General features: G+C 45.6%; 1 protein-coding gene across 4 annotated transcripts in view; it reads left to right on the top strand.

The window, feature by feature from the left end:
• The window catches only part of LOC115472220 (CDK5 regulatory subunit-associated protein 2-like), a 513,663-nt gene that overhangs the window by 268,090 nt on the left and 225,273 nt on the right, over positions 1-20,300 (top strand). For 3 of the 4 annotated variants that reach the window (XM_030206412.1, XM_030206413.1, XM_030206410.1), the window contains exon 5: positions 3,743-3,831. The exons of the other annotated variant lie outside the window; for it this stretch is intronic. In XM_030206412.1, the coding sequence (XP_030062272.1) occupies positions 3,743-3,831 (89 nt within the window). The remainder of the gene's footprint in view (positions 1-3,742; positions 3,832-20,300) is intronic. 4 annotated transcript variants of the gene reach the window in all.

Raw genomic sequence — 20,300 nt, 5'->3', positions numbered from 1 at the left:
GGGGGCTTGGCATATGGGCTCAGGGAGTTTATTCCAAGCATAGGGTGAGGCGAGGCAGAAGGGGCGGAGCCTGGAGTTGGCGGTGGTGGAGAAGGGTACTGAAAGGAGGGATTTGACCTGTGAGCGGAGTTTTCAGATAGGAACATAAGGAGAAATGAGGGTAGAGAGATAACGAGGGGCTGCAGATCGAGTGCATTTGTAGGTAAGTAGGAGAAGCTTGAACTGTATGCAGTACCTGATCGGAAGCCAGTGAAGTGACTTGAGGAGAGGGGTGATATGGGCATATGGGTCCAGACGGAAGATAAGACGTGCAGCAGAGTTCTGGATTGAAGGGGGCATAGATGGCTAAGTGAAAGGCCAGTGAGGAGTAGGTTGCAGTAGTCAAGGCAAGAGGTAATGAGAGAGTGGACGAGAGTTCGAGTGGTGTGCTCAGAGAGGAAAGGGCGAATTTTGCTGATGTTATAGAGAAAGAAGCGACAGGTCTTGGCTATCTGCTGGATATGCGCAGAGAAGGAGAGGGAGGAGTCAAAGATGACTCCGAGGTTGTGGGCAGATGAGACAGGGAGGATGAGGGTGTTATCAACTGAGATAGAGAGTGGAGGGAGAGGAGAAGTGGGTTTGGGTGGAAAGACCATAAGCTCGGTCTTGGCCATGTTCAGTTTCAGGTGGCGGTTGGACATCCAGGCAGCAATGTCAGATAAGCAGGCCGATACTTTGGATGGATGTAAAGGACAAGTGGAGGGGAAGGGCAGTATTGTGCACTGGGGTTTGTTTAATGGCAGAGGAGATTGGGAATACAGTGCACAGAGGATTGCGAGGGGAAGTCCTGGATAAGTATATGAGAGGGATGGAACACAGTGGTAGGCAATATGAAGTAAAATTACAGACAAGTAGAAGCTGGCCAAAGGACGATCCAACACAGGAGGACATAAGAACCCAGATGAAATAATTATAAAAAATGTACTAATTCAAATGCTGTATGCAAGATATGTGGGCTCAATGAGTTCAAATTTAAAAAAAATTCTGTTTCTCTCTCTCTGGTTAAACACTGGTATGATAAAAATAAATAATATATCTGATTTGAAATTTATAGTTTTTAAAGTATTCAAGGTATCATGGAGAGGGGGTGATCTAGACACACAGCTACTCAGAGAGGAACAGAAAACCATTTTTTAATTCATTGAGCCCACATGGCATGGATATAGCATTTGAATTAGTACATTTTTTTATCATTTTTGTTTGGGTGGATTATCACATGAGTAGATCTTGACTAGTTATGCGATCTGTCCAGTGGTCTGAGTGGCTGGTTTTATTAAGTTAAAGATGTTATCTTTATCATAGATACCATTTGCACATCTGGTAGTATAAGGTTGATGGTCCATTGATAGTACAGTCAACGATATTTGTTGTTGTTGTACTTTATATGTATACTAGTAAAAAAGGCCCGTTTCTGGAACAAATGAAACGGGAGCTAGCAAGGTTTTCCTGGGAGTGTGTATGTTTGAGAGAGTGTGTGTGAGAGTGACTGTGTGAGATAGAGAGCCAGAGTGAATGTGCGGGTGTGTGACATAGAGTGAGACTGTCTGTGTGTCAGTGTGTGTGTGAGAATGAGAGTGTGCGGCAGGGCCCCCCTCCCTCTCCCCTGTTCCTTACGCCCCTCACCCCCTTCCCTCCTCCTTCCTCCCCTCCTTTTCCTCCTCCTTCCCCCCTCCCAGTTCCAGCGTGGCCCCCCTCCCTCCGCCTTTCAGGTTTGTGCCCCTCCCTCCCTCAGGGTCCCTTCCTCTCTCCCTCCTTCTTGCCCGTTTCTGTTTGAAAGGAAACGGGCGCTAGCAGACCACCTCCAAGCCGAGGGAGCCATGGTCCCAGGCACATTAGAACGTTGGTGTGTGTGTGTGTGAGAGGGTGTGTGTGACAGTGAGACACAGAGAGTGAAAGACTGGTTGTGTGTGAGAGAGAGCATGTGTGTGTGACACAGAGATAGTGTGTGACAGAGTATGTGTGTGGGTGTGTCTCCATATCCTTTTCCTTCCAACAAGCCCTTGCAGGAGCACAGGGGTGGGCAGTGAAACAGAGTGTATGTGTGTGTGTGAGAGTGTGTGTGTGTGTGACAGACAGAGTGTGTGTTTGAGAGAGTGTGTCTGTGCATGACCCCTTCCTTCTGTCCAAGGTGCAGGGTCGTCGTCCCCGTTCCTTTTTTTAATCCAGCGATTGTGCTCTTTTTCCCATGCCCTCCATCCATCCATGTGCAACATTTTTCCTCTCCCCTTCCCTCCTATTCTGTTCTCTCCCCTCTTCTCCATGTGTCTTTGTCTGCCATGTCTCCCCTTCAAGTTCCAGGCCCTGTCTCCCCTCCCCTCCTCTCCCCTCCTCTCCCTCCCTCTCCTTCCCTCTCCCTCAAGTTCCTGCCCCCTCCCTCAAGTTTACCTGCTGTTAGCCAAGTTTTTCCGTCAGCTTCGTGCAGAGAAGTCTGCAGTTTGCTGTAGCTTCGGGCGCAGCCTGCTTAAAGGTTGCGTTATGGTCGACGTCCCCTGCTGAGGCGCCAGGAGGGCGGCTGTCTCTTCACGTGTTTTTTTTTGTTATTGCAGTAGGGCGGTTCGGGGCGGCGGTATTTGGGTCAGCTGGGTGGCAGGTTCGGGAGGGCGGCGGTATTCTTATTAGCTGGGCGGCAAGGCATGATGGCTCCCTCCGTCGTTAAGGCAGGCTGGCTCCCTCGTCCCGTCTGGTCAGCTGTTTTGTTGTGTTTCTTTGAGGGTGTTTAGTGTGCGCGCGGGAGGGTCCGTTATGCGGAGGGGGGCGGAGTGTTGAACTCGTTGGGAGGGGTGTGAGGTGGGACGTCACTGATGGTGCCTAGCAGACCACGGAGCCACGGTCCCAGGCACAGAACGTTGGAGGTGAGAATTATATATATAGATTTTTTTATGTTTGTTTTTTATCAAGCATGTCCACTTGTTATTATCATCTCTAGGATTGTTAATCTATTTCAGATTCAACATGTCTGATTTTTAGTTTATTTTTTTTAGTTTTCATTTTAATTCATTATTTTATTATATGAAGTATGTACTTTTATAAACCTATTTGTTCATGTAAAACATGTATATATGTATTTTTTTAGAACCAATGTGACCCCTGAGGCAGGCGTTTTTAGTATGCCGAAAAACGGACCATAACGGGTCCCTTTGTCCAAGCAGCAAATAAAGCGTCTTTCAAGCATTACCTCCTGTGTTGGATCGTCCTTTGGCCAGCCTCTAATTTTCTGTGATTGTACTGTCTGCATAGAGAATTTTCCTTTTCACTGTGCCTGAGGCAATATGAAGTAGCCAGAGACACATCTGCATGTACAGAGATTCTCTCTCAGCTCTTTTTCAGTCACCACCAATGCAGGCAGTCCGAAAAGACAAGTGAAATCAGCGTTTGAACATGTATTGGAGCAGCTGTAAATGCCAACATTTAAATGTCCCACCCCACATGTTAACATACTGTACGAAATCTGTTCTGCCATGTGTGTGACGACACTGTTCTTAACCATACTCCTAAAACACCGCTCTTCTACACATAGATTTCTAAACATAGCCGGCTATCCATGTGTAAGTTGCAGCCATTCCAAAATTGCAATTTACAAGAGGACGCCACTTACAGATAGATATGCTAGCTGATCCACATGTAAATCACAAATATCACTTCTAAAATGACTACTTTTTGTGTTCTGAACTAAAAGTACCCTTGTTCTAACAACGTTTTACAGGCTTTATGAAGAAAAGCAGGTACACCAGTCACTACAGATTGAACAGAACCTGTGCAAAAAGCTGACTGAAGTAGACAGAAGAAAGAAGGGTATGAACTAATATTCTGTAATGACAGTGTTTTTCCTTTATTTGGTTGTTGGAAAAAGGATGGGATTTGATATACCGCCTTTCTGTGGTTACAATCAAAATGGTTTACATTTTATATAAAGATACTTATTTTGTACCTGGGGCAGTGGAGAGTTAAGTGACTCAAACCCCAGTTACCCTGGTTCTCAGGCTGCTTCATTAACCCATTAGGCTACTCCTCCACTCCACTTACAGTGCCTTTCAGTTTGGTGCCTTCTGGAACATTTTTCAAAATGTTTATGACATAATCATGCACATGTGTATTATTTCCCATGCAGTCACATGCCTTCAATGCACTTTAGTCTATTGTTACTGTTGTTTTGTTTTTTTAATTTTTCAGAATGGCTTACTACTACTGTTTCAGTAGGATTATCTGTCCCACCATGTGTTGTTAATATTTTCCTTTTCTTATTTCTAGTTTGCTTTTTTTCCAGTCTTCTTAGATTTGTATTTTGATGTTGTTATATCATACCCTCTTTTTTTCGAGAACTCCTGCGGGTCTGTCCATTGATAGTTTGCTATCGAGACTGACACTGGGAAGCCACTGCTTGCCCTGCGCTAGATGGACTATTGGTCTGAACCAGTATGACTATTCTTATGTTTTTAAGTGGAGAGAAAAGAGAGAAGGAGATATTTTGGACTCAGAGGGAGGGTGGGGAGAGAGAGAGAGAGATTAGAGATAATGGACCTAGGGTGGAGGGAAGGAAGAAGAAAGGTGTTGGACTCGGGGGGGGGGGAGGTTGGGAGAGGGAAGAGAGAGATAATGGACCTGGGCGTAAAGGGGAGGGAGGGAGAGGGTGTTGAACCTGGAGGCCATATGGGAAAGCCACTGGGATTGGTAGCATGGAACGCTGCTACCATCTGGGTTTTTGCCATTCTTTTGTTCTTATAAGGAAGATATTGGGCCTTTAATCAGTGGTACAGCTGGGGGGCAGGGTCTTGAAGACCTGGGCCCCTCACTTTGGGCTCAGACCTCTCCAGAGCTGCAGTGCCTGTTTAGTGGCTGATGGGGTGAAGCCTTGCCAGCTGAAAAAATCTATTGCCTTAGTACCCCCTTCCTCCTCTTACTGTTTCAGGAGCGAAGAAGTCAGTGTCATGCCTCCAGCCACTAATGCTTGCACTCCCCAAGCATACTTAGTTCATGCATGAACTGAGCATGCTTTGGGAGTGGAGGCATTCCACTGACTTCATCACTCCTGAGGCAGTACAAGAAGGAGGGGGTGGCTTTTATACTGGATTTCTTCTACTGGTGGAGCTTCAGCATCCCCACCAGCAAAGGTACCTAATGTGGTGGGGGGGGGGGGAGGGAGAGGAAATGCATGGCCCCCCCAGTCCTTCCTGTGCTCCTGTCCACCTCCAATGGACTGTTGGATATGCCCTGCCTTTAATCACACAATCGCAATTAAAATTTTTGATCAAAATGCAGCCCTAGTAAATAGTTCCCTGGGGGATCTGTGCTGGGACCACTGCTTTATAACAGGAATAACGAATGAGTTGATCAAATTGCTGATGACTCAAAGTTTTTCAAAGTTGTTAGCTGACAAGAAGATTGTGAAAAATTGCAAGCAGACCTTATGAGACAGGGTTTAAAAAAGATTTGGACAAGTTCCTAAAAGTTAAGTCCATTACCATTATTAAGATGGATTTGGGAAGATCCACTGCCTAAAATTTGCGGTGATGTGAAGGCCTACACCCTGGTACATAGAAGTAGTCTGTCTCAGAAGAGTCATCAGATTCTGAGCGAGCACATTCTTCCACACCGGAATCTAGCTTGCCCAAAAGAAGCAAGCTTAAGGCAAAGCACACCACTGAGGCGAACCGCCATCACAGTGGTCCACATGCTCGCATGCATACGGATGCACTACCATTGGCTCTTGCTCTAGGAAAGGGAAACGTTTAATTTCACCTACAGACACTGACACCACCCAGGAACTGTGATTATCAAGAGCCACCTGATAAGGCACACTCTAAGCCTGACTTTAGACAAAATCCAGCAAACAGTCAGCCACAGAGAGAAGATCTGGCAACATACATGACATGCAAAAAGATGATGAACATGGGGCTTACCCAGTTTAATGACTGCCCCAAAAAGTATAAAAGGTGGAAATCTAACACAGCAATTATGAAACTCACGCCAGTGCAAGAGATGAACCTGATGATAAACTGGCTGGGAACTGAGTCAGCTAATTGTGTAAAGAGATTACCATATGCAGGTTTGAAAGAAATGTAAGAAAGACTTGACCAGTGCTATGGCAGCCCAGAAGCTATCCAACAGGCACTGATGAAAAGAATAAGTTACCCAAAGTTGACTAGAGATAATGACAAGTTACTAGAATTAGAGAGATCTCCTCTAGGAACTGGAAGCACTCCAAGCTGATCCAAACTGTCCTCGCCTGTACAATTTGGATACAGCTTGGGGCATAAATGAGATTATATCAAAGCTGCTGTATAACATAAGAGAAAAATTGTCATCAGCAGGCACCAAGTATAAAGAGTTTCACCAAGAGATGTTTCCTCCCTTCAGTCTTTGTGAAATTCATCCAAGATCTGGCAAAATGGACAAATGATTCGAGCTTCATGTTTGATGTACCTTAAGCAGTCAAGACAGGCTACTTCCTGAGAGAAAGGCTAGTCAAGAAGTACGGCAACACTAGTAAATCTATAGCTGTAGACCTGATAGATGTGTTGTCCACAACAACCTCATGATCGTCCTCCTACTACAGAGAAAGCAAAGGATCCAGACAGTGTCCTATACTTTAGAAACCTCATCCTCTTAAGAAATGTCAAGGGTTTAGAGAGAAACCCTCGAGAGAACGTAAAGAACTGTTGAAAAAGTACAGAATTGGTTACAAATGTTGCTCTTCATCCAAGCACATGGCTAAATACTATAAAGCAGCCATCAAGTGTACAGAGTGCAATAGTGAGCAACATGTTGGTGCCTTACACCCTGTCAAGAGTAATCCTACTCTTACAGGAACCCCAACCTCAGAGTCAAGCTATGGAGGGGAGAAGGAGGTAGAGCAAACATCACCACCACAGGTGTGCGGAGGAGGCTGCAGTGGACGGTGTAGCTAAAGTAAATCCAAAAGAAAGCCAAAAAAGGCAGTAAAGATGTAGGTCATCATAGAAGAACAGAGTAATCAGTCGTTGGCAAGGATGGAATTCTTTGACCTATTTGACATCCAGGGAGTTTGCTATCCCTACCATTTCAAGACCTTTACAGAGAGGACCAAGAGGATGGGGAGAAGAGCAAGTGGTTATGTACTAGAAGCGAAGTATGGCAGCAGCAAGACTCATTTACTGACTCTTATTAAGTGCAATCAGATACCTAACAGGGAGGACATTCCCGCACCAGAGGTTGTGCAACACTATCATTTGCAACCTATAGCTGAGTATCTGCAGCCTTTGGACCCAAATGCCAAAGTTTTACTCTTGTTGGGAAGTAATTCACAAACATTGATCAGAGTTTGGAGTCACATTCAAGTCCACCCGATGACCCATATGCCTACCAACTCGCCCTGGGATGAGTGATAGTAGGTGACATCTACCTTAACAGATTGAGGAGACCAAATGCATGCATCTTGGAGAATGGGCGCCGCCTTGTTCAAGCTTTGCCATAAACATCTGCATGTAAAGGAGGCTTTCAGCCAGTAAGAACCAGACCATGGCTCAACAATCTGTCAGAACAGCTCTTCACCAGATTTAGGAAACATCAGGAGAATTCAGTGTTCCAAGTCACCAAGAATGTTGACAAACCAACTCTTTCAGTAGAAGACAGAAAATTCTTGAAAATCTTGGATAAGGAATTTTACAATGATGAGTCAAACAGCTGGGTGGCTCCGCTACCATTCTGGACACCGAGAACACAACTACCTAATAACAGCCTTCTCTCAACTCAGTTTGTTGCAAAAGACTCTAAAAAGGAAACCAGAGACAAAACAGCACTTTATAACATTTACATGTTTCAACATTTTTATTGACGACAATCCAATATTAACACTTCACAAGTAGAAGAATTCCAGAAAACACACTTGTGTAAAAACAGAATACACATAATAATAGTCAAGAGTACCATTTGTCATCAAATTATTAAACCGTGTACCCCCCCCCATCTTATAAGTTAACAATTTATTGAACATCTGATTCCAATATATCCCCCCCACTTTGCTACCCACCCCCTTAAATCACACTATCCTTCCCTCCCCCCTCCCCCTATTATGTTTCCACAATTGTTTTTGAGGTATCACTAAACAACTCACATGCTGAATAATGGCCATGCAGAACCAGCTCCACCATTAAAAGAAGAATGTTGATACATACCTACCTATGAGGTGTATCACCCATAAAAACCAGGCCAAGTCAGCACTGTGTTGGATTCTAGTGCTCAGGTTCAAGGAATCTCATTCAAGACTGTGCTGCTTTCTGGACCAGACATGATCAACAGCCTAATAGGAGTTTTTATTTGCTTCAGACAAGGAAACCATCATAATAACAGCAGATATCCAGCAAATGTTCTGCTGCTTTGTCATGCACCCAGAATACAGAAACTACTTGAGATTCCTATGGTACTGTGACGATATCAACAAGGAAATTGTGGAATACAGAATGAGAGTTCATGTCTTTTGTAACAGTCCATCACGTGCAGTACCAACCTACGGGCTTAGAAAGACAGCCCAAGAGGGTGAAAGAAAATATAGCATGGATGCCAGATGCTTCGTTGAAAGAGGCTTTTATGTTGACAATGGTTTGAAATCCTTACCTACTACAGGAGAAATCAATGACTTGCTAAAGAGAATACAAGCAATGCTGGCAGAGACCAATCTAAGAATTCATAAAGTTGCCTCATAAAATTGCCTTCAACAGTCCAGAAGTAATAAGAGCATTTCCTGCAGAGGATCATGCCAAAGATTTAAAGGATCCCTTATATGGCATGAAGTCCCGTCCAGCACATCCCAGGCGCCGCCATTTTGCAGGCAGCACTGATGGAAGAGGAGGGAGGTCACCTAAGTAGTAGATGTAGAAATAAAAATCGGTAAAAAATATTTCTTCACGCAGTACTTCTAGGAATGTAGTATTGGATCCAGATGTTAATGTGAATGTCTCAGACTCTTCTGTAATGGACCTGGTCATAAAAGTCTTAGCTGCATTCTCTGAAATGGAAAAGGAGGATGTGGTCTTAGTAAGCTGCCTTCCAGGTGCTGTGGAGAACTTGCAGTCCATCTGCATATCCTCGCAGCCTTCTCCAGGATGACTCCCAGATCCACACCGATCCACCTAGGGCCTTCGCTCCAGATATCTAGCGCTTCCACCAGCTGCCTTCCAGGTGCTGTGTAGGACTTGCAGCCCATCTGCATATCCTCAATGCTTAGTCCAGGGTGACTCCCAGGTCCACCTCGATCCACCCAGGGCCTTTGCTCCAGGTGCTGTGCGGCATTAACATCTTCTCTAAACTGTTTGTATTTTCTCTCTGCTATTTCTTATGGCTCCAGTACAGTACCTCTTCTTGGTACTTTCCCTTCCCAATCTCTTTCTCTATCTGAAACTACTGTATACTGCGGGAACACATTGCCCACCTTCTGCTTTCATCATCTCACCATCACTTTTGTCTTCTCAGCTCTCAACCTTCAACATTTCCTTCTTTTCATTCAATCTCTGCCTTGGATACCAATTCTTCTGCATCCACATCTATGTCCCATTCACCAGAGTCCTCGAAAGTGACAGACTTAAACAGCAAGCTTCACATCATCTGCTATTCCTTCTCCTGGAGTTGTCTGGGAATGTTTGAAGGCCCTGGTTTGGAGCCATTTATGTTTCAACATTTTTATTGACGACAATCCAATATTAACACTTCACAAGTAGAAGAACTCCAGAAAACACACACTTGTAAAAACAGAATACACATAATAATAGTCAAGAGTACCATTTGTCATCAAAGTATTAAACCGTTTATCCCCCCATCTTATAAGTTAACAATTCATTGAACATCTGATTCCAATATATCCCCCCACTTTGCTACCCACCCCCCTTAAATCACACTATCCTTCCCTCCCCCTCCCCCTCCCCCTATTATGTTTCCACAATTGTTTTTGAGTTATCACTAAACAACTCAGTTTCCAATCCCGGTCTCTCCCACCCCCCTCCCCTTACACCCCCCTCATCCCCCTCTTTTCAGAAGCTGTTGAAACTTAATACTTCTACCTCCTATTGCAAGCCCTGCCTTCATCAGCGAATCGCATGCTACGCCCCCGTGGACTCAACACTTGAAGATATAGGCTCCAAATCGCCAAATAAGATTTGCACCTCTTAGGTGACCCTCTCGCAACTTTCGCTTCCCAAACTGCCAATTGATGGTCTGATTTCTCCAGTGCCAATAAGCTGGCGGTTCTTCTACTGTCCAATATTGCAAAATAACTTTTTTCCCCACTAAAGCAAGTTTACGACATAATAGTGCCGCAGATTTATTCATAGCAAAGAAAGCCTGAGGAACATCCAGTAGTAGCTGCTCCACAATTCCACCTATGTCTTGAGCCAACAATCGACTCAAGAATCTTTGGATTTGGTCCCAAAAACATTTAATGGTGGGGCATCCCCAAAGAGCATGCGCGAGGGTGTGTACCGACTGCTTACATTTCAAACAATTGTTCGCACCACGTGCCCCCATAAGTGCTAATTGTACCCCCGCCATGTATGCCCGAAGCACTACTCAAAACCCACATTCCCTTAGTCTAGCATCAACAGTCAACTCAGGAATGCCCAGGATGGTGGCAGCTACATCCCAGGAACCCAAGGCTACCCCAAGGTCCTCTGCCCATTTATTTTTCAACGATGTAAAGTCCCTCTCTGGTCCCCCCTTTAACAAGGCATTACGTAAGTTTGAAACTGAAAATCCTACATCGGAGACACCCTTAAAAAAAACTCGAATTCTTGCACCCAAGGGAATCCTCAAGCCCTGTGGGTCCAGGGCCATCATGTAATGCTTAATTTGTGTGTATGCAAATCGATTGCCCCACATTTCCTGGAGCTGCATGAAACTTATTTGTTGCTCTTTCAGCAATAGATTCTCCAATCTACTTATGCCCTTCTGTTCCCACAGTCTGAAAGTGGAGTTGTCATTCCCCGGCTCAAAAGCTATGTTTCCTCTAAATGACAGCTGATCTGAGACCTCTGCATTACTGCCTAACTTGTGTGAAGATGAGGCTTCTGCTCCCACTTTTCAGCAGGCCTCACTGGCCTGTGGCCTCTGAACAAAACTCCAAACAGTCTTATCCCAGCATCCTGAGCAATCCAACCTCAAGCTCCTGGGCCTCGTTCTCAGTATGTAAATTGTATGCAGATTAGCATGTTATCCTTTCATGCTCAAGGTGACCTGGTTCCCAGCCTGTTTTTCTTCCTTGAGCACCCAGTCCATAGGGTTTAGCCAGTTCTTTCCAGGGGGATTCTCTTGCTTCAGCTACCAGCTCTCCTCTCTTCTTTCACATCTCAGGTGGGGTATAAAGTGGTTAATAGCTAAACAGGACCCAGCCCATAACCGCCTGCACCTGTAGCTATCCCAGGACTCTCCCCGGTCCTAGCGACCTCCATCTATTCTCCTAGCGCCCTCTAGTGGCCTACCCCGGACATCCTGGACATTTTTAGGGGAACAGCGCCATCTAGTGGCCTGCCCCGGCTAGGACAGCCTCCAGATCTTTTGCATGGGGTGTAACAAGATCCCATCTCTCAAACTCTTCGGTGTTCGTGCCCTCCCCAAATGTAACAATGTGTAGAAGTCATAAGGTGCATATAATGTTCTTTCCAGTTCTATTGGAGTATATACCTGCTTAGATTCGTACCAATCCCCCAAATGTCTCAATAAGCAAGCCCAATTATATTGTCCTAGGTCTGGGAGTCCCACCCCCCCTCCTTGGTTCCAGGGACCACTCAGCCTATCCATTCTAAGTTTTGGTTTCTTACCAGCCCAACAAAATTTGTTAAATAGTCTGTATATTTTCTTCAAGTCTTTCTGTAGTAGTCTCATTGGCAGACTCTGAAGAGCATGTAACCATCTTGGGAAAATAACCATTTGTATTAATCCCACTCTTTCTAACAGGGAAACTGGTAGCTCTCTCCAATTTTGCAGCTTTTTCTTAGTGGCTTCCAGTAATGCCATTAAATTTAACCTATATAAGGTTCTAATCTCCATGGATAAATAAATCCCCAGATACTTGAAAAAACCTGAGGCCCACCTCAACAGCGATGATGGCAAAGCTTCTGATTTATCTAGATTTAGTCTAAATCCCGCAATATTCCCCATATTCTTTAAAGGAGGCCAAAAGCGCCTGTAGCAAGCTCTGCGGGTTGCTTATATGAACTAGCAGATCATCAGCAAAAGCTGCCACTTTAAAACAATGAGAACCTATCTGAACACCGTGTATATCTGGGTTCCCCATTATGTCTCGGACCAAGGGGTCCAACGTTAACACAAAAAGAAGTGGGGAAAGAGGGCAACCCTGTCTCGTTCCTCGAAGCACCCGAACTGGCTTAGACTCCTGCCCATTAACCAATACCGTCACCTGCGGGTTCACATATAGGGCCTTAATGACTGATACGAACCGTCCATCAAATCCATATACCTTCAAACATGCAAACAAAAACTCCCAGTGTACCCAATTGAAGGCCTTCTCAGCATCAAAGCTAACCAGTAATGACTGGAAGCCTTCGCAACCTCCAACGTCGACAAGATGGTGCGTATGTTCTTAGCCACCGTGCGCCCTCTCACAAAGCCAACTTGCGCCTCATGAATTAACTTGGGCAAAACCCGAGCCATACGGTTCGCCATGATTTTGGCAAAAAGTTTAGCCTCAAAATTCAAGAGCGATATGAGCCGATAAGACTCTGTCTTAGTATGGTCTCTGCCTGGTTTAGGTAAAACCACTATCTGTGCCATAGTCAAAGAGGGGGGCACCCGCTCCTCTTCCATGCATTTGTTAAAAATATTAGTAAGTGCAGGGACAATCTCCACCCCCATCAGTTTGTAGAATTCTGCCCTGAAGCCATCCACTCCGGGTGCCTTCATTAATGGGCTCTGATTTATCATCGCCCCCACCTCATCTTCTGATATTGAAGCATTTGATCTATCACCCTCTTTCCGGTTCACTTTGGGCAGTTGAATATTATCCAAATATAAATCTCCCGCTAGGCCTTCCATCTACAGGTTTCCTGTATAAGTTGCTGTAATACTTATGAAAGGCCTCACAAATATCCTGGTCTTTATGTACCGGTTGGCCTTTGCTATTTCATATGGCGGTGATGTGTTGCTGCTCTTTGCGCTGATCTATCAGCCTTGCCAGCAACCGACCTGTCTTATTACCATGTTTGTACAGCTGGTATTGATAGTATGTTTGTGATTTAACTGCTTTCACCTTTAGGGTACACTCCCATGGATCTTCCTCCACTCCCATCCCACTATCTGTTGGAGTTCCCCAGGGATCTGTCCTTGGACCCCTTCTCTTCTCAATCTACACCTCTTCCCTGGGCTCGCTGATCTCGTCTCATGGTTTTCAGTATCATCTTTATGCTGATGACTCCCAGCTATACCTCTCCACACCTGACATCACCGCGGAGACCCAGGCCAAGGTATCAGCCTGTTTATCCGACATTGCGGCATGGATGTCCAACCGCCACCTGAAGCTGAACATGTCCAAGACCGAGCTCCTCGTCTTTCCTCCTAAACCCACTTCTCCTCTTCCTCCACTCTCTATCTCTGTTGATAACACCCTCATCCTCCCCGTCCCATCTGCCCGCAACCTCAGAGTCATCTTCGACTCCTCCCTCTCCTTCTCTGCGCATATCCAACAGACTGCCAAGACCTGTCGCTTCTTCCTCTTCAACATCAGCAAAATTCGCCCTTTCCTCTCTGAGCATACCACCAGAACTCTCGTCCACGCTCTCATTACCTCTCGCCTTGATTACTGCAACTTACTCCTCACTGGCCTCACTTCACTGGCTTCTGATCAGATATCGCATACAATTCAAGCTCCTCCTACATATGTAGGTAAGGAGGAGGAGCTTGAATTGTATGCGGCTCCTTACTACCTCTCCACCCTCATCTCCCCCTATGTTTCCGCCCGCAACCTCCGCTCACAGGACAAAGCCCTTCTCTTAGTACCCTTCTCCACCACTGCCAACTCCAGGCTCCGCTCATTCTGCCTTGCCTCACCCTATGTCTGGAATAATCTTCCTTTACCCATACGCCATGACCCCTCCCTACCCATCTTCAAATCTCTGCTTAAAACTCACCTCTTCAATGCTGCCTTCGGCGCCTAACCGCTCGAGAAATATAAAATGCCGCAATCTATCCACCCTATCAGATTAACTATTCACTCGTCCTCTAGATTGTTCACTTGTCTTTAGATTGTTCTCTTGTCTTTTAGATTGTAAGCTCTTTCAGCAGGGACTGTCCTTCTATGTTTAAATTGTACAGCGCTGCGTAACTCTAGTAGCGCTTTAGAAATGTTAGTTAGTAGTTAGTTAGTAGTAGTGTATTCAGTATTGCTTGTATTTCTATCAGCTTTTGCCTATCTACCCCATCATGCAACTGCCCATACCGCTGTCGTGTCCTCCATAATAGTGTCCCCAAACGCAGGATTTCATTATCCCTTGCTTTCCTCATATGTTGTGTATAACTTATGATTTCCCCCTGGAGCACTGCCTTAGCTGCTTCCCAATAGAGCACTGGGTCCTGCACGTGTTCAACATTTGTTGTCTTAAAACTTTCCCATTTACTCAACAGGCACTCTTTAAATTTAGGGTCGCTATACAATTCCAAGGGAAACCGCCATCTATTATGGTGATCCCTCAAAGGCCCTATCACCCAATCCATCCAAACCCAAGCATGATTGGATATGGCATATGGTCCTATTTCTGATTTCCTTACCCTTCCAAACTCCTCTTTGATTACCAGTACATAATCTATACATGCTTGCATGATGCAATTCCCGCCATACATCTACTAGGCCCAACAATTGACTCAAACGGAGCAGGCCTGTATTCGCATAATATGTAGATTTCTGGGTTGGGGCTGATTGGTCTAGTACCGGATCCCAGGTCACGTTAAAATCCCCACCAACCACCAGAGGGGTATACTCCTTTGCCAAAAGTAAATGAGTCAGGGCCCGGTAAAATTTCTCGTCATGTTGGTTAGGTGCATAGAGATTACAGATATATACTTTTTGACAATTAATAACAGCCTGCACCAATATATAGCGTCCCTCAGGATCTGCTGCTATTGTCTGAGCTGTTTCTACTATTCCCTTTTTAAACAGAATGGCTACTCCTCCTTTTTTACCCCCCTGGGATGCCGCCACCAAGAACTCTCCCACCCACCAAGTTTTCAACTTCGTATGTTCTAATGTGTTTAGATGGGTCTCTTGCAGCAGGGCTATGTCTATCTTATGTCTATGTAGCTGTTGCAAAATTTGAGATCTTTTAACAGGTGAGTTAATCCCACCCATGTTCCAAGTCACCATTTGCACCATTTCCAATATATAAGCCTGGCCATTGTGCAATCGTGATTTATTCTATTTGTTGGGGGAGGATGTCCCAGCCTCCATCCTCCACCCTCGTGTTCACACCTTCGCGCTTCCTTCTCTTCTGTGCCCCCTCATCGAGCACTTAACAGCTTCTGAAAACCCTCCCCCAAACCCTCCCTCTCCTCTACCTATATTTCCTATTCCCCTACTTACAGCTCCAACCACTGGAGCAGTCACATCTAACGCCCCCCTGGCTACCCCAATCCTTTATCTGAAACCTCCATCTTCCCACAACTTCTATCTACCTCTCCTTCCCTTCCCACTTCCAACCTCTTCCCTCCCCCCTACATTCCCAGCTCTAGGACAAATCCCCATCCAGCCCATCACACATCCCATCCTGCAATTACCAATGCCACGTCCAATCACTTCAATTTTACCACAGGACTTAGCCGTCTAGGTGTCTGGGCGTCCTCTGTAGTCCAACACAGTTTATAGTCTGTTGAGGGGGAGAAGAGGTCTTCTAGAACAAGCGAACTTTTAGCAAACTATGGGCAACTTCATTCCCATCTCTGTCCTCTGCCAGGCTGACAAATCAGCTATTTGGTTATGGCGATCATCCTGACTGTTGACTCAAGCATCCCCCACTGGCATCTCCAGGTGTCTCAGGAACTCCCGGGCCTCTTCCACCGTTGTGTATATTTGAGTTGCTCCATTATGTGTAATCTTAAGCTTTGCCGGATACATGAGGGCAAACTTGATTTTGAGCATGAAGAGCTTAGAGCAAATAGAGGAGAAAGCCTTACGTTGAGCCGCCACTCCTGCTGAATAGTCTTGGAAACATATGACCTTCTGACTTTCATATTGTAGCGTTTTACCGCCTCTCGTGGCTTGTACAATTGCTTGTTTGTGCACATAATTTAAGATCCGCATTATTACCACTCTTAGCTTGGCTTGCGGTGCTTGCTTCTGCCCCAGTCTGTGCACTCGCTCCACTCTCAGCGGACCACTGCCCACCGGTAATTGCACCTCCTTCGTTAACTAGCGCTCCAGGAACCCCACTAAGTTGTTGTTGGATATTAATTCCGGGAGTCCCACCAAACGCAGATTATTCCTGCGGGATCTGTTTTACAGGTCTTCCATCTTGTCTTCCAGCGCTGCTAATTTCTTTTGCATTGTGGTTTGTAAGTCCTCCACTACTTGAACGCGGTCATCCATTTCAGCCATGTGCACCTGAAAGGCCCCATACTCCTTGGAAAGCTTCTCCAGTTGAGCTTGCATACGACCCAGTTTATCAATCGTGGACAAACGCCATTCCAGCAGATCTTCCATCACCTCTGTCATCTCTTTGGTGATCTCCGTGGCCCACGCCGATGAAACGGAAGGACCCGCGGGACTCGAGGCCGCCGCCATTTTGTCCTCCGTGAGTCTCCCTCGCGCCTTCTCCTAAGCAGTTCTCATTGCCATTTTCAATTTTATATAGCTCTGGTCATGGTAAGTGTTTCCCCACGCTCCGGGGGAGTGTTATTTTTTAATTCCGCTGGTGTTCGCCGCCTTAAATATCGTTGGGAATAGCCTGGGGGCTCGGAGGAACAGGCTTCAGCGTCTTCCTTCGAGCATCGCGTCATGTGACTCACCGTTTGGAGCCATTTAATAGCAATGGAGATGTCAAGAAAGAGCAGGTACCCAGGGAATGGGAGCTTCATGGGCAGATCCACGATTAGAGTAACAGCCTCAAAGGGGTCAAGGGACTAAGCATATTGTCAGCAAACTTGAAAAGCTGTGAGAGGAACCACAAAGGTCTGGAAATGCAGGATGTCCTTTTTAGTTTAGAAAAATTAAAACAGAAACAGCATGAGTACAAAAGTAAGAAAGGTTTTTGCTTGTAGGCTGAGGCCAGTGGCGTAGCTAGGACTGAATGGGCCCAGATGGGCCCCCATCTCTCCCAAAGTAGTGGAGATGCCGGGGTGGAGGGGGAAACCCCTTTAGAGCTCCAGTAAACAACTCTGGAAAAGCACACACATTACTACTACTCAACATTTCTAAAGTGCTACCAGATTTACGCAGCGCTGTACAGTCAAACATGAAGAGAGATAGGCCGTTCTCAAAAGAGCTTACAATCTAAAGGACCTATATAGAAAACCTGTCATAGTAATAGTAATAAAAACTGAAATACATGATATCACAGATGCACACTTCCAAAAGCTGACAAATTCAGAAAAAAAATACATTTGTCTATCTTTGTTGTCTCAGTATTGCTCTGTTCCAGTGTCTGGTTTGTACTTTTCTGGGTTGTTTTTTTAACTCTCTCTCCAGGTGCTTCAGGCCTTTTGACATTTCATCTCTCTATGTCCACCATCCAGCTTCTCTCTGCATCACTTATCTGTCTTATCCACCATTTCCCCTCTGTGTCCCTCCATGCCCAGCATCTGTTCTCTGGGTCCCTTTCCCTTCCATTTCCAGTTTCACCTGCACCCGGCCCACCCCACCCTAGGACCAACATCTCTATTTACATCACTGCCACTACTGGTCACCTGCCAGGATCCTAGAGGACCACCAAGGGGGGGAGGGCTATAGGGTGACGAGGACCTGTGCACAATATGAAGGGAGAGAGTGATACTGGATAACAGATCCAGGGAGGTGAGAATTGAAGAACAGAGAGATGACTTACAGAGAGGATGTAGAGCTTTGGGCAGCCCTGGGCATTTTGCCCAGCTCACTCAGTGGTAGCTATGCCCCTGGCTCAGGCAATTAAAATTGAGACATCATATCCCTGGGGTCTGGGATGAGCAAGGCCAAATAGTCTGGACTAATATGCAGATTAAAAAAAAATGTTTGGCTAGCTATTATGCAGTCTTGTATACACAGTACCCTCTGTGCAGGAGGGATGTGTTGGAGGAATACCTTAGGCAAGCGGGGGGGTGGGGGGGGGGAGAGCGGGATTTTTTGACAAGGAAAGAGCTTTTTAAACAAACTGATCTTTGCCGTTGAGGTGGCATGGGTGATCAATAAGTTGCCAACAGGTAAGGCCCTGGGAATAGGTGGATTTACCACCAAATTTTATAAGCTCTTTGCAGAACAGTAGCAGGGTCCCCCAATGCAGTTTTATAAGGATCTGGGTGTAACTCGAGCCGCACACCAGAAGAGTGGGAAATGAAGGAAGGCTAGGCAAACGATGGGATGAACAAGTCAGATTTATTGCTGCGATATATAAAATTTGAGAAAGAGACTAATCTTTCATTTTATTGGAATACTTAGTGCTACATTGCATTAGCGTTTCGCAGAGTTCATCATTCATGTTTGCACGATCTTTTTTTCAAGACCTTTGAATTTATTTTCAGCTCATCTGCACATATTCTCTTTTACATCACATCATCACATTAGTGCCGAAACGTGGTGCTGTGTCGAGTCTTGTGCATTGATGAATTTTGTACATTGATTTTGAGCTTTGTGCATCAAATTTTAAACATCGCAGCAATAAATTTGGCTTATTCATCCTGTCATTTGCCTAGCCTTCCTTCATTTCCCACTTTTCTGGTGTGCCCCCTTTCCCCATGGACCTTTGTGTCCAGTTTTGTTCTGGTAACTCAAGAGCTGCTAGAAACCATGCAAAAAAGGCAGGGGTAACCCTTGTATGCAAACCAGGAAAGGGCCCTCAAAAATGTGGGTCTTATTGAACTCTTTTCTCTTTTGGGAATGGATTATAAGATTCCAACTCAAATATTAGTTGAAAGATTGCAGGGGGTAAAAACACATCTGATATATGAAGACAAGGCATGTTTTATCCAAGGAAGAGTGCTTAACTTGATCTGGGCAATCCTGCATTGTTACTATCCTGCACCAGGAGACTCTTGAGTCCCTCGGCCCGTTAGCTGAGCTGTGTGCTGTAATCCACTGCTAAAGAGCACACAGCAATCCATAAGGTCAGATCATTATACTTTATTGTGATCCCTTTGTGTCAACTGCTCCTCCAAAGGTAGTTCCCACCACAGCATTTCTCAAGAAGCATAGCAGTTCAACAGCATAGTATTCAAAACAAAACAAAATAAGGTTCCAAAATCTCAGCAGTTCATATAAAGCAGTTATTCAAAGCAATTCTTCCAAAGTAGCTCAAAAAGGGCTCAAACTCCCAGCAGTTCATGTGTGCAAAGTAATTCTCCAAACACGGTAGCTCCAGAAAGGGTTCAAACCCTCCCCAGCAGTTCATGTCAGCAGTTATGCAAAGTAATGCTCCAAACACAGTAGATCAAAAAGGGTTCAAACTCCCAGCAGTTCATGTATAGCAGTTATGCCCAAAACCACCACTCCTCCTCTCTCCCTTTCAAAAGAAATCAACCTAGGGACAGTGGCAAGGATCCCTCCCCAACCAGGCCAGCATTATACCCTGACCGCCACCCGCATGACCCTTCCGTGATAAACCTGTTCTTTCAGCTCCCCTTGTGGGATAGCCACCTTTTCCCTTCTACCAGGCTCTCCTCCCGAGCAGCCCTCTCCTGTTTCACCTCCTTTCCTTCCAGTTTAGTCAAAGCAGCAATCTTCATCGGCTCCTCTTGCTCTAGTTTTCTTCCTCTTGCCAGTCCATAGGTTCCCCCCCATACCCATTGCTCAGCTGCTCTCCATTTGCTTGATTGGGCAGGTTCAGAACTCCTTCCCTCTTCCTGGCTCTCTTCCCTCATCCTGGCTCTCTGGGACATGTTTTTCCAACTCCCTTCTCTTGCCCTTCTCCTGGCCTCCTGTGGGGGCTGTTGGGGATTGAAGTCCCTGTTTCTACTATGGGACCTACTCAGGGGCTGCTGGGAATTGTAGTCTTTTCCTTTTCTCCAATCCCCCAGGGGAAAAGACTTCTTCCTTTCTCTACCCAGTCTCCCTCCCTCTCAAGCCTCCTCGTTCCTCCACATTCCTTCATTCTTCCTCCCACCCTCATATT

This window comes from Microcaecilia unicolor, chromosome 6 (assembly GCF_901765095.1).
Source record: "Microcaecilia unicolor chromosome 6, aMicUni1.1, whole genome shotgun sequence".
Classification (NCBI taxonomy): Eukaryota; Metazoa; Chordata; class Amphibia; order Gymnophiona; family Siphonopidae; genus Microcaecilia; species Microcaecilia unicolor.
This window is presented reverse-complemented; position numbering and strand designations above follow the sequence as displayed.